This window comes from Pelobates fuscus, chromosome 4 (genome assembly GCF_036172605.1).
Source record: "Pelobates fuscus isolate aPelFus1 chromosome 4, aPelFus1.pri, whole genome shotgun sequence".
Lineage (NCBI taxonomy): Eukaryota > Metazoa > Chordata > Amphibia > Anura > Pelobatidae > Pelobates > Pelobates fuscus.
In genome coordinates this window covers 286,858,039-286,870,999 of record NC_086320.1, presented here as the reverse complement: position 1 = coordinate 286,870,999, position 12,961 = coordinate 286,858,039, and the positions used below count along the sequence as shown (strand labels likewise).

Genomic DNA, 12,961 nt, shown 5'->3' with positions numbered 1-12,961 from the left:
TACTTTGGTATTTTTTTATTATTCTTTATTTATCTTGTGCATAGATTGACAACAGGCGTGCAGAGCCACGACAGCATCTACAAGCATTTTGTTAACATTTCAAATCGTAACAGTTTAGACGGGACATTTTTATATTATATGAAGATAGCAAGCTATTAAACGTCGTTTTTATGGTATACCATGCTGAGCTAGAAATGCAAAGAACAGTGCTAGTTGCGCTTAAGATATGAAACCTGTTAGTTGTTTAAATGTATGCCTCTGTAGCGTATTAAAATGAATAAACAAAGAAATAAACTAATAAACGAACAGAAGCATAAATGCTAGACAAGGTGCTTGTGATATGTTAATTACTGGCATAAACAGTTCTGCTGTGTTGACTAGTCTACATGCTATGTGAGAAATGAGGGTGATTACCGCTAGGCATTCATTTAAACTGTATAAATTATTAGACCAATTTAATGATAACAGGCGTTTGTGTTTCTGAGCATACTGTTAGCACTGGCAGTAAGAGAGCGTCCCAAGTCCTGTTCTAAATCCCGGCTGGTAGCCGGGCTGCGGGCAGTATCGATCCCTCACCCGATGCCGCTGGTGTGCTTCAGGGGGTAGTCCACGCTACGACCCAGCGTGATGGTTTACGGCAGGAACCAACCCCTCCATTTCTCGCCATGCGGTTTGCTCCAGGCTTGGGTGAGGGCTGGGGTCTTGCTGTTCCGGCAGCTGGCGTGGTTGCGAGCGGTGGGCAGCCCTGAACAGGCTGTGGCTTGCAATCTGTGGTGTTCGGAGGTTGCCGGTGCTGCTGAGTGGTGAGTGGGTTGGGTTTGCCTGGCGGTCTCGCTCAGTGGTGTGTGAGGGCGAGTGTTGGTGCTTGAGGGGTTTGTCTTAGTTTCCCGCCATCTGGATCTTCGGCCTAGTCTCCGTCTGGAGGCTGCTCTGGGGGCGCGGTGTGTCTAAACAGGCGGCGCCGGGTGGCAGGGCGATTCCATGACGCCATCCCCTTCACTATCAGCTGGAAAGACCGACCCTTGAGGCGCTATTTTGTCCATAAGTTGGTGCAAAGCCGTTGAAAAAATTCCAGGGAATGTTTAGGTGGTTTAGTAAGGGTGCATTGTGTCTCGGGTCTCGCTCGGGCCGCCATCTTGCTTGGGCCCTGACCGGCTTGGTTGACTGCTGGTTTTGTCGCTTGATTAAGCCGAATGGCGGGGGTAATCGTCCCCAGGGAGGACCGGGATATCCCCCGCCGGTCCAGAGGCAGTATTTGATTATACAGAATCATCGTTATTGTGCCCGCTGGTGCAGGAGCTGTCCGAGAGCACGTCCGGCCATCTTGGCTGTCAGGCCCCGCCCTCTTCTGGTGTGTTTTTTTTGTGTGTGTGTGTGTGTGTATATATATAGATAGATAGATAGATATATTGAAAGGCTGTTCTTACTTTTTAAACACACACTTTTAAGTGTTTAACGTAATGTTCACATCCACAAACGTGTCTCTTGGCAAGTGCTTCTTGTCTTCAGAGTCCTCTTTTCTATTCTTTTATAAACTGTGTAATGCAATGGTTTGTGTGTGTGGTTACGCCTTTGGTTTATCAAATAATGTGTTTAGTATTTGCTGCAATACACCCAGCACTGCATATAAACTCTTAATCCCTTCATAGGGCAAAAAATGAAGGAGACCAACACATAGGGATGCCACTTCTCATTACTGCTGGTTGGCACCCATAATGTCCCAAGGAGAGCACATACTCCTACTATTATAATATACAAGTGGTATAGTGCAAATTGTGCATTAAGAACAAATTGTTTGCATGGTGCTGTGGCAGAACCGCTGCCTGATCGTTTTCAAGTGTTTTCCCTGTACTTTTGTGTTTTGTGTCCGCTCTCCATTCAGGTTCGGGAGTGCTTCCACGAAGAGGAGCCGTTCGCCTCCCGAACGAAGACCACCCAAATACCTCATTTAGAACACTGGAAGTGTCAAACCGCAAACCGCTAGGAAAACTATTAATGAGTGCTTCCCTGGGTGGCCTCCTAACGCCCAACAGGGGAAGCATGCGCGGGTTGTTTCCCGACTCATTTGTCTCCCGAACGAGGAACTCCTCGATGCCCCATTAGAATGTTCACACCAATTACTCAGAACGTTTACACTCGCAACATAAGTGTGAAACCGCAAGGGAAGTAATTGAGTCCTCCTGTGGGCGGCTTTCTTTTCATATAGTCGAAAGCCGTCGAGGGGGAGCATTCGTATCCCGAAAGAAGACACTTCCCTTGCAAGGTTTCACACAGGGACCTCGCGAGCGGAGACTGGTCGAGGAAGGTAACGCTGCGAGGGTCCTTGAGGTTGGTGTGGACACTTCTGGGGCACTGGCAAGGTTGGCGGGCTTGTTGGTACCTGCTGGGCGGGTTTTCCTGTGCCTGGGAGACAAAGGGACGGTCCCCTTTTCCTGCGCCTGGACTCCCAGGCACAGAGGCTCCTGGGAAGAAGACCCCTGGTGATGGGTGTGGGGAACCCTGTGGATTTAGTGGCAGGCTTTTGGGACAAAGGGAACGGAGTCCCTTTTTGTGCTAGGATCCCAGGGAGGGGGAGGACCCGGGGATGGGACCCTGTATGTTTGTGTGGTAAACCCCTTGCATGGGGTTATGCATAAAAGCTGTGTGTGGCCAATAAAAATGTGTTGTACCTCCAGATATAGGTCTTGTCCAGTTACTGGGGGGAAATGGGTTTCTTTGTGCTTTAAGTGGTTACAGAGCGGCGGAAGGAATGCAATAGCGGAGGTAACCGGTCGGGTTACCCGGAGTCCGCTACAGGGGCATTTTGTTGTGGTTAAGGTTGGCAAATGAAAGATTTTTTTGTTGTTGTTGCAAGTAGTTTCCTCCGTGATAGGCCTAGATACTGCTACATTTGCAGGACATCTAGTATAAACAAGCTCTTTCCCAAATTATGGCTTCACACTGTGTTATTGAGGAAACACCCGGAACACTGTACAACTCTCTGTACTTCTTTGCATGTTGGCACAATGCCACTTATAACACAGGGGGTGTGATGTCACATGTTAACCTCTGTATTGTGCTCCTCTTGTTTGTCACAATGTTACATTCCTAGCATCTTCTAGAACTTGATAGTCCATATTACTGTGTGTGTGTGTGTATGACCTGGAGTGACCCTGGCTGTGCCTCAAGTTTGTCCCAAGTCTATCAGTAGTTGTCCATCATGTAGAATGTAGATCGCGAAGGACCCTGTGTTCTCATTTTAGTCTGTTCTCTCCTGACATTATCTGCTTTTCCTTGTTCCTTTACTAAAACTGGTTACTGTCCTGAAGTTCGCCTAGAAGACAGAGCAAATTGACAATATAACCTGATTTAGTCAGGCCACACTGCACAATCTGCAGTACCGTGATATGCTGTTCCTGGCACTCCCAGTTCTTTCCAGTGATTTTTCTTTTGAGTTTGTTTACCGTTCCATGTTGTTACCAGTTTATGACTCAGTTTTTACCCCAAGTCTGTTCACAGTTGTCCATTCAGCATATGACATGGAGTTCCACAAAATCTCTTGTCTCCCACCTGGTACTCTTGTTATCTCCCTGTCCTGTATCTCCTTGTCATTGTGCCTCCTCTATACCAAAGTCATTTGCTGACCAGACCTGTCAGACAATGCTCCTGTCGGCTGTATGGCTATCGTCTCTTCTGTTTTAGTGTGGTACACTGTCTGCATCTGCTGGTAGTCTACAGAAATTCAGTCTGGCTGTGTACACCATAGACAGGTGGTGTGTTTGCCACTTCCAGAGTTCATAGGCTCAAGCTGTGGCTGTTTGTTACACTAAAAATGTTTGTGCATCATTTGTTCAGCGACATTCACCCTATTTGGTTGTGCTAAACTTGACAATGGAGTTCCTCAGACTTCTCATGATCTAACAGATTGTTAGTGCGGTCTTTTATTTGTATATTGTTCATGAGTGCTCAACATTCTTCTGTGTTGTATTCTAAGATATGGTGAAAACATGTTTATATTCAAGCACTGAGGGAAGGAATTCCACAGATAATATTTTTTTTCCCCTCTTACAGTCGACTTCAATATGAAATACAATTGCAAGCTAGCACTCTTCTGAACAATGGTGCAGATAGCGAGGTCACCCACCCCTATAACCTGCATAAAATATAAAAAATATTTTTTAAAAATGATACCGCAAAATATTATCAAAAAGGAATTGATGTATCCATTTTTATTGCAACAAGATTGGAAAGAGCACAGTGCTAAATGTTTGAAAATATCAGACTAAGTAACAGAACACAATGTATTTAAAGTGCAAAATACTCCTTAACCAACACCTCTAACCAATAAGGTGGAATATACAAAAGAGCTCATATATAAACAATTATTATAAAAAAAAAAAAAAGCAGGCTGATACCCTCTAGTACAAATAGCAATAAACATAAGTAGAAATGTAGCACCCAAAGTTGTCTTTCTACTATGTATAAACAACATAAAGTCCCAAATCAGTCCTGGTAAAGAGACAGTTTAGGCGATCACTCCATATTGCTGGATAATAGCTTTCCCAAGTAGGTGGGTACATCCATCCTTCAAAAAAATATGGAAAAAAAAGAATGAAAACGCAAAAAGAAGAAAAAATAAAAAAAAATTATGTGCACACAATTAGAATTAGTCCCTAGAAAAATCATTTGATAATCATGGGTAATATATTGGTCTGATTGCACCAAATTTTTCCCTTTGGTAGTTCAGGAAGATGTGGCTTGTAAGCCCTCAGTCCGAATATTGCTTTCTTTGTACTTAGTGAGTGGCTGAACTCCATATCTGCCGTTCTTGGCTAAGGGCTTGCAGTCAGTAGCTGTGCTGAGTATCTCCTTTTGATGGTCCTGGTGTATATGAATACAGTGAGCATTTATATATGGGGACGCGCCCGCCCTTTTCCTTTGGGGTCATCTTAATGTGTCTCGTTTTATTATGAATATCTAAATATTTATGGTTTAGAATCTAAAAGGATGTGTGTTCATACACATTCACCCATATCATCTTAACTTTAGATGAAATAGGTTAAAGCGTATGGTCACCCATCCCAAATCGTTGATATGTTAATTTCAGCCACTCCCATTCCTGGCAGTTATACTAGCATGCTGTCACAGAGTCTTTACATACTAACATTACCAGTATAATGTCCTGTACTGTAGAGTGCAAATGTTACCTTTCCAATAAGTCTGTTCTGCCCTATTAGAGCTGTGTCCTTGTCAACTACAAGTGCTATTATTGCGACAGAGAAATTTCAAGGTGCAACAAAGTCAAACTACAAGCTCTAGATTGGTCTCTCAGGGCTGTGTGGATGCAAACGGATAACGATCACTTTTTTAAATGTTCTGTCACTGGAGAAACTTGAAAACACACAATAACATTCCACGTAGTTCTGTTTTTCTAGCATTGTGGCAACAATTTGTGAAAGGTTGCCTCCCACACCCCGAGCAAGAAATGGTTTGAAAAGATCAGCGTGGAAAACAGATCCCCGACATCATCACTTTGGAAGTACATTTGAACAGCAATCGGGATTCTGGATGAATTGTCCTACATCATATTCAACCTTACTAACGTTCTTCTGGCTCAGTGGAAGAAAGTCCCCACAAGTTCTAACATTTACCGGAATAGTGCTGCCTTTTTAGCAAAATAAGTGAAATCTCTCTGTTATTTCCCATGGTTTTGGAACGGAAGGATAATGAAGCTGATGTTTGTGTATTTTTCATTTTTATTTTTTTGTACAAAGAGGGAAAATGTACATAAGTTTTGTTTAGTATAAGACCGAAAACTATTTGTTGGTTATCTATGGGGAACATCCATTCCTACAGAGCCGAAGCTTATTCAAAGTGTGATTTTAAATTGTCCTATGTTTAGTTAAAGATAAAAGATTGGCACCAAAACAACTTTAGCTTAATAAAGCAGTTTTGGTTTATAGACCGTTCCTCTGACGTTTTACTGCTCAATACACTACCATTTTGGAGATAAATCAATCTTGTTTCTGGTTTTACAGCCCTGTGCACAACTCCCCTGGCCGTTACTGATGCAGCCTGTATGAAAAAAAAAATTAAATCCGATATCATTGACTTTCAGAATTTCTCAAACTAATCCAGCCTTTTTTTTTTTTTATTAATTTTTTAAATCCGTGTACATTTAATCGGTTAATTTGCCGAACGGCTTAAGATGGGACTTGTATGTTTAAATAGTGCTTATAGCCACTCCTACACTTAACAGCTGTTTGGCATGAATGATGTACAACTGTGACCTGTGTGTTTAAGCATGTTTTATAGGACTTTGCACACGTGCAGGCAGCTTGATACTAAGCTGACCAGGGCTTGTATTTTTAAGTAGGGCATACAGGCTCTCCAGTGTGCCTCCAGGCATTTGGCAAGAATTAAATGTACTTGGGAAAGGAGGGTTTTACTAAGGCTTACAGCACTTTCCACAACTACCGGGTTTATTTATTTATTTATTTATTTATTACTGGCATATATAAAGTGTCAACAAATTCCGCAGCGCTGTAGAATTGGGGAAAAAGACAAACACAATAATAACAGACCAATACAACAGGTAGAGGACCCTGCCCGTGAGCTTACAGTATAAAGATTTATTTTAGAATAAACATTTTAAAGGAGTATTCAGGCCACTTTAGTGGCTATTGTGTCAGTTTACTGGTGCTATCCACTGTTAACAACTTTGGACAGGAATCATCAGCTGATGCTTTCAGCCAACGAATTATGTTCAAAGATGGACTAAAGTGATATCACTAATCTGGAGGTAGGAACTTTCAACTATGTCTGTGAAGAGATTCTGATTAAAACAGGTGAATCGGTCCTGGGATCTCTGTGTAGCATGGACACTAGAGCAGTGACCCTTTAACATGTAAAATGAACCCCACGTGGACATTTTAAATTAGGTATAGAAAACTTTGACCCTTTTTGTTTTTGATCAGTTTACATCAACCTCTTAAAGGTTAAGTTGTTCTGGTGTATATAGTATATTCCTGCAGGCTTTTTGTCAACGCATCTTTATGAGAAGATTCTTATTGGTGCAGCACAGCATTTTGCTGTGCATGAGCAATAGCCTCAAAGCATTGGCTTGACTGAGATCATCAAATTTGATGATTTCAGCCACAGAGGTGGGGCCAGGCGTGGCGAGATCATTGTGGCACTGGAATAAAGGGGAGTTAAATAACTTTTTAACAGGGACAAAGGTGGGCTGGCCTCATAATATGTGTTATTAGAACTATAGTGTCAGAAATACATGTTGGTATAATAGTTTTCCTTGAAGGACCAGTGTCGTCATAGCAACCTAAAGTTCAAAATTATACAGTCCATTATTAGGTTTCTGTTTGTTGGTCCTTTTGCGTCAGAACTCAAGCTTTCTTTATAACCTGTGTTTGTAACTGTGCTCTGCCGATAAACTTTTCTGCAGACATGCAGGATGAAGTCTGAAACACAATTCTGGTCAGTGCTTATTTGCATGTTGAGCTTGGAATTCTGGAAGAGTAGTGGAAACATTTCTGGAAATGAACTATGCCCAAGATGGACTTTTTCCAAGGTCCTACCTGAGATATAAACAATGTGCAAAGTGGTCTTACCCTTAATAAAGAGAGAAAAGTATAACAATATGTTAATATAGTCTTAATTCACCTCCACAGTGGTGAATATACATTGACCAGATAAAGAGAGATATTGTGGTCAAAAATGGAATGGTGTAGATAATCTACAGTTTAGAATTGCAGTAATGTCTTTATAAAAATTACTTCAAACGGGATAAAAATCAAACACAGTTTATTCATCAAGTAGTTAAAAAGAGAATTCCTTTTGAATAAAAAAATAACGAAAGTGGTATAAAATATAATAACCACTATTAAATCCAGTACATGCAGTTAAGCAGTGAGTGGGTGAACAAGTATTACCCTCCAGTTGGAGCAGCTGGAACCGTGTGAAGTCCTTTCTTTAAGCCACAAAAGTAAAGCAGGAGGGACGCCGTTGCCTCAATCCACTAGAGATATACTAGAGATATACTAGAGATCCTCAGCATCAACGCGTTTCCCTCGTGCTTGCCAGGCTTTTTCAAGATAGTGAGGAGCATGCGCATTAGGTCTCCCCCGCTGGCTGACGTCGACGAGGGAGGAGAGTAGGCAGAGCCTGACCCAGCGCTGAGGGACATCAGCGCTGGACTCCGGGAAGTCACTGAAGGGTTTTTAACCCCTTCAGCAACTTGAGATTGGGGGTGGGTGGGTGAGGGGCACTGTAGGGTCCTGCAGTGCCAGGAAAACTAATATGTTTTCCTGTCACTGGAGAGTCCCTTTAAGTATAAATTTAGTTTCATTATCATTATATATAAACGATCAGCCTCTACAGGGCTTCTACACCAATACTTAATGATTCTGTGACTACTACTAGGTGGCAAATTATAATCCCATTTTTAGACATTTAGTAGGCATCCCATTTAACATTTGTCCTAGCACTAAATAAAGGCTTTTCCAAATAATAATTGCACTGGCTATGTGTGGGTATTGTCTTTAGAGATTCTTATATATGATTTTAACTTGTGTGATTCTATATCTAGTATGTAAATTGTTTTTTGTAGTTGTATGTTTATAATCTATGATCCATTTATCGTTCATATGCTCTATTCTTAAGGGAAATTCCAACACTTCCGGTTCCTTTTCTTTTTTAGTTTGGGACCAGCTTTTTGGTTTAATGTTTAGGGTTAATCCCACTACGAGACCTTTTCTTTTTATCTTCGTACTAGGAGTCTGTCCTGTTTGGCATGCCAGGTTAATATAACACATTTTAAGGGCAAACTCTACCCCCAATGACATCACTGGTAAGATGCAAGATTTCACTTTCACTCCTTTTCGTGACACCCCACACTTCCATCCTGTGTTAATAATCAGAACCCCAACATGGCAATATTTTCTTCTAATAGACATACAAGATGCGTTCTGCTTGAGGTTGGTGGGAGTTACCTTGGAGCAGCTGCTATTTTGTGGCTCCAATCCTTAATTTAACCACTCTAACTTCATTGATTTCTGGAAGAGAATTCATGTCGTATCTGTATTCACTGCACCTCTCCTAGCATGTCAGTAATCTGAAAGGAATTAATTAATCAATTCAAATAGCTGCTTCTTCAAGGGATTGGATCTCCCACTTATTTTAGGCTACCCTGAGATTAGAGGCCCTGCAATGCTCCGTGTTAGCCACAACATGCATTATAGATTATATTGGGCAATGGGGACATCTCCAACATTGCAATACAAGATTTGAATCCAAAATATGCTAATAAAAAACCCAATATATATAGTGTTCATTTGAATGCAACATAAAGGCAACATTTATTGTAAAGCGATGAGAATAAGTCGGCGCTATATCAATACCAATACTTGGAATACTAATAATGCAACAGTTTATCAAGCATACATTGTGTTTCATTACTTGCAGGATTCAACATTTGACCTAACATCTGGCACTGAAGATGATAAAATGATCCCTGTATTGACTTCTAAAAAAGCTAGCGAATTACCCGTCAGCGAAGTCGCCTGGATCCTTAAGGTGAGACATTCAGCAGTACAGATAGTTTAAAATGCCGCCCCTCTGCCTAATGATGCCTTCGTTCAATTATGTCATTTTACTCCTGTGATAAGTCATGCATTTCACATTGTGTTTATCCAATTGTTTTCTGTCTGATTGGTAATTTCAGCAAATTGCTAGTTTGTTGTTGATGTAGTAAATGGTCCCCAGATCGTTACATTTACAGCTGTACGTATGATCGTGGGTTATAATGACATCTGTTCTGTATTATCATGTGCGAAACGTGTATTTGGAAATCCGTATCAATCGGCACAAAAGATCACATTACATATGCAAACTGGACGCAAGTTGAAATATGGAGATTTATTGTAAAACATTTAACAATATCATAGATTTAGTATTACAGAGTGGATCCGGTGTTAGTTTGTTCAGTTAATTTCCAGTTGCTTTTCACACAATTCGTGGAACATGGTATTAATCTAAATTCTTGGCTGGCAAAAAGTGTCTGATGAATTCATAGCTTTCACAATTAGATGAATTACCGGTAATCACATTCTGTTTCATCTGTGTGCATTTGACAGGCTGATCTGCAAAGTGGCTTAGACAGTGCAGAGGTTTGTCACAGACGAACTAACCATGGCTGGAATGAATTTGATATCAACGAAGAGGAACCATTATGGAAAAAATATATTTCACAGGTGAGAAGTGCTTCAGAGAATATAATGTTAATTTTAGTATTATAGTCAATCATCTTTCTACAAGAATTGAATGACCATGACAGGTGTCTTGTTTTGTATTTAAACATACCTATAGCTCCATTCTTGTATAATAGTTTATCACATTTAGCACTTCATTTATATTCTTTCCTCTGAGACTGTAAGAGTAAGAATATAGGGTGTATGTATTAAAATGTTTGCATAAAATTGACCTCAGAGACGCTAGTCCTTGGGTCAGCCTAATAGAACTATCAAAATATCATGCTTATGAAGCGAGCCTATGTGAGCGTAGGCAGATTTATCGTTTTCATTCTTCCACACGTCATGGCCAGAGAGTTTCAGTCAATTATTCAAAAGATTTGCTTCTTAACAGTTTATGCAATCTCTCTTAGGCGGATAGGGAAAATAATCAATAATCAGTTGGAGAGGAGGGCTAGAAAGAGTGCGTGTTGCCATCACTAATGACCAGCATGCCCCCATCCCCCGGTCAAAATAACCAAAATACGTTTTTTCAATGGTCTTCTAGGGAATTCCATATGCTGAGTTGTGCTGAAAACCTCTCATTTTGGAAACAAGTGAATTTTTTCCTGATGACTTGAATCTTGTTTTTCTATAAATGGGATAGCAGAAGACAAAAGGGTCAGGAAGGGATATTGTCATGCATTTGGATTCTGCTTGTAGGATTGGAATTCTGGCTAGAGGCTGTAGTGTATTTGTGTACCTATAAAGGCTGTAGTATGTGTGTAGAGGGGATGTTGTGTGTGTAGAAGAGATGTAACGTGTGTGTGTGTGTGTACAGTGTAATGTGTGTTATTAGGGGCTACTGTGTATGTGTTTGTGTACAGTGGCTGTAGTGTGTAAATTTGTGGCGTGGGATTGAAGTTGTATTTAGTTAAGAGGGGGAGACAGGGGTATATTTATTTTGTTGGATGTGCTACCACCCTGGTTGCCAGGATAACAAATGACACTAATTTTTAGATCACGAATAAAGATCAGGCCCTGCCAAATCTTCAAAATCCTCATATAGAGAAATTCAATTTTAGACCTGGGCCTGTTAGTGTCGTTAATAAACATCTTAATAATTTAAAAATGAAAAACCAGTGTGGACCAGATCAAGTCCCAGCAATGTTGCTGAAGCTCAGTGCACCAGCAATTGTTAAACCTGTCACTACCCTTATCAATGAATCCCTGGTGTCAGGATACATACCCAAACTTTGGAAGACTGCGAAAGTTGTACCTATCCATAAAAGTGGTGACAATACTTTGGTATCTAATTATCGCCCAATATCATTGCTGCCAGTATTGTTAAAAATGTTGGAAAAATGCGCCCACACGCAACTATGTGAATATTAGCAACGATCTAATTATCTGACTCCTGATCAATCAGGCTTTCGTCCAAATCACTCAACTTCCGCTAACCTGGTTTCAATCATATGTTTCAGACCGATTGCAATATGTGGCCATTTCTGATAGCGCTTCCCTTCCTCTTCCAGTCACGTGTGGTGTTCCACAAGGCTCCTTACTCAGCCCTCTGCTATTCACATTATTTATAAATTATATGATTAACGTCTGCAAATCCTCAAATGTACACATGTATGCAGACGACACTGTAATCTACGCTAGTAAACCCAATCTACTGCAGCTTTAGGCTGTGCTCCAAAACCAATTCACAGAGGTAGAAAAGTGGATAGCAGATAACAAACTCTTCCTAATCATTGACAAAACCGTTACAATGATCTTTGGAACTGTACCTAAATTACATAAACTACAAAATCAGCCACTGTGTATCAGAACAAATTCTAATAGCACACTGACCGCAGTCTGCTCTTTTAAATATCTAGGTATGTTGCTAGACCACAATCTATCCTTTGGCCTTCACATTGAAAAAATCTCTTCAAAACTTTACCCAATACTAGGTGCCCTGTACAGAAACAAATCCTGCCTAAGCCCTACAGTAAGGAAACAGTGCAACAAATGCTAATGCCGGTCATTGGTTATGGGGATGTAGTGTATGCACCCGCACCGCAAAACCCACCTTAATAAACTTTAATACGTTGTATAATTAATTCTGCCACTTTGCACTAGAATGTCATTACTTTACCCACCACTGTGACATGTTAAAAGAGCGAAACTGGCTGTCGCTAGAATCCCGACGCACTCTTCATCTTTCCAGCCTTGTGCATAAGAGCATTTTTGGGAAGCTCCCATCCTACCTGAGTAGAATGCTCTCCCCAGCTGTTCCCACCTCCTATAATCTCCGATCCAGTACTAGCACGATATTTAGCATACCGTAATACAAAAATAAAGTGGCTCGATCTTCATTTTCCTACAGAGCACCGCAATTATGGAATATCCTCAGGGACACAGTCAAATCTTCATTCAATCTAAAATCTTTTAAGTGATCTCAGCACAGAATGCACCTGTCATGGTTGAATATATTTATTACCTGTTGTGTATTAAATTCATGTGTGTGTGTGTGTGTTAATATATATATATATATATATATATATATATATATAATTTTTTTAATTTTTTGTATATTGTATTTTTGTAATATTGTATCCTGTTGTAACAATGCAATGTTTTGTGGACCCAGGACATACTTGAAAATGAGAGAGATCTCAATGTATGCATACTGGTAAAATATTTAATAAATAAATAAATGTGTGTGGCCAAAACGTGAAGAGGCCAAAAATATA

The 12,961-nt window shown here is 40.6% G+C and overlaps 1 protein-coding gene across 3 annotated transcripts in view; it reads left to right on the top strand.

The window, feature by feature from the left end:
• ATP2C1 (ATPase secretory pathway Ca2+ transporting 1) overlaps positions 1–12,961 on the top strand; it is a 203,403-nt gene that overhangs the window by 100,745 nt on the left and 89,697 nt on the right. For all 3 annotated transcript variants that reach the window (XM_063452172.1, XM_063452173.1, XM_063452174.1), the window contains 2 exons: positions 9,457–9,567; positions 10,128–10,244. In XM_063452172.1, the coding sequence (XP_063308242.1) occupies positions 9,457–9,567; positions 10,128–10,244 (228 nt within the window). The remainder of the gene's footprint in view (positions 1–9,456; positions 9,568–10,127; positions 10,245–12,961) is intronic.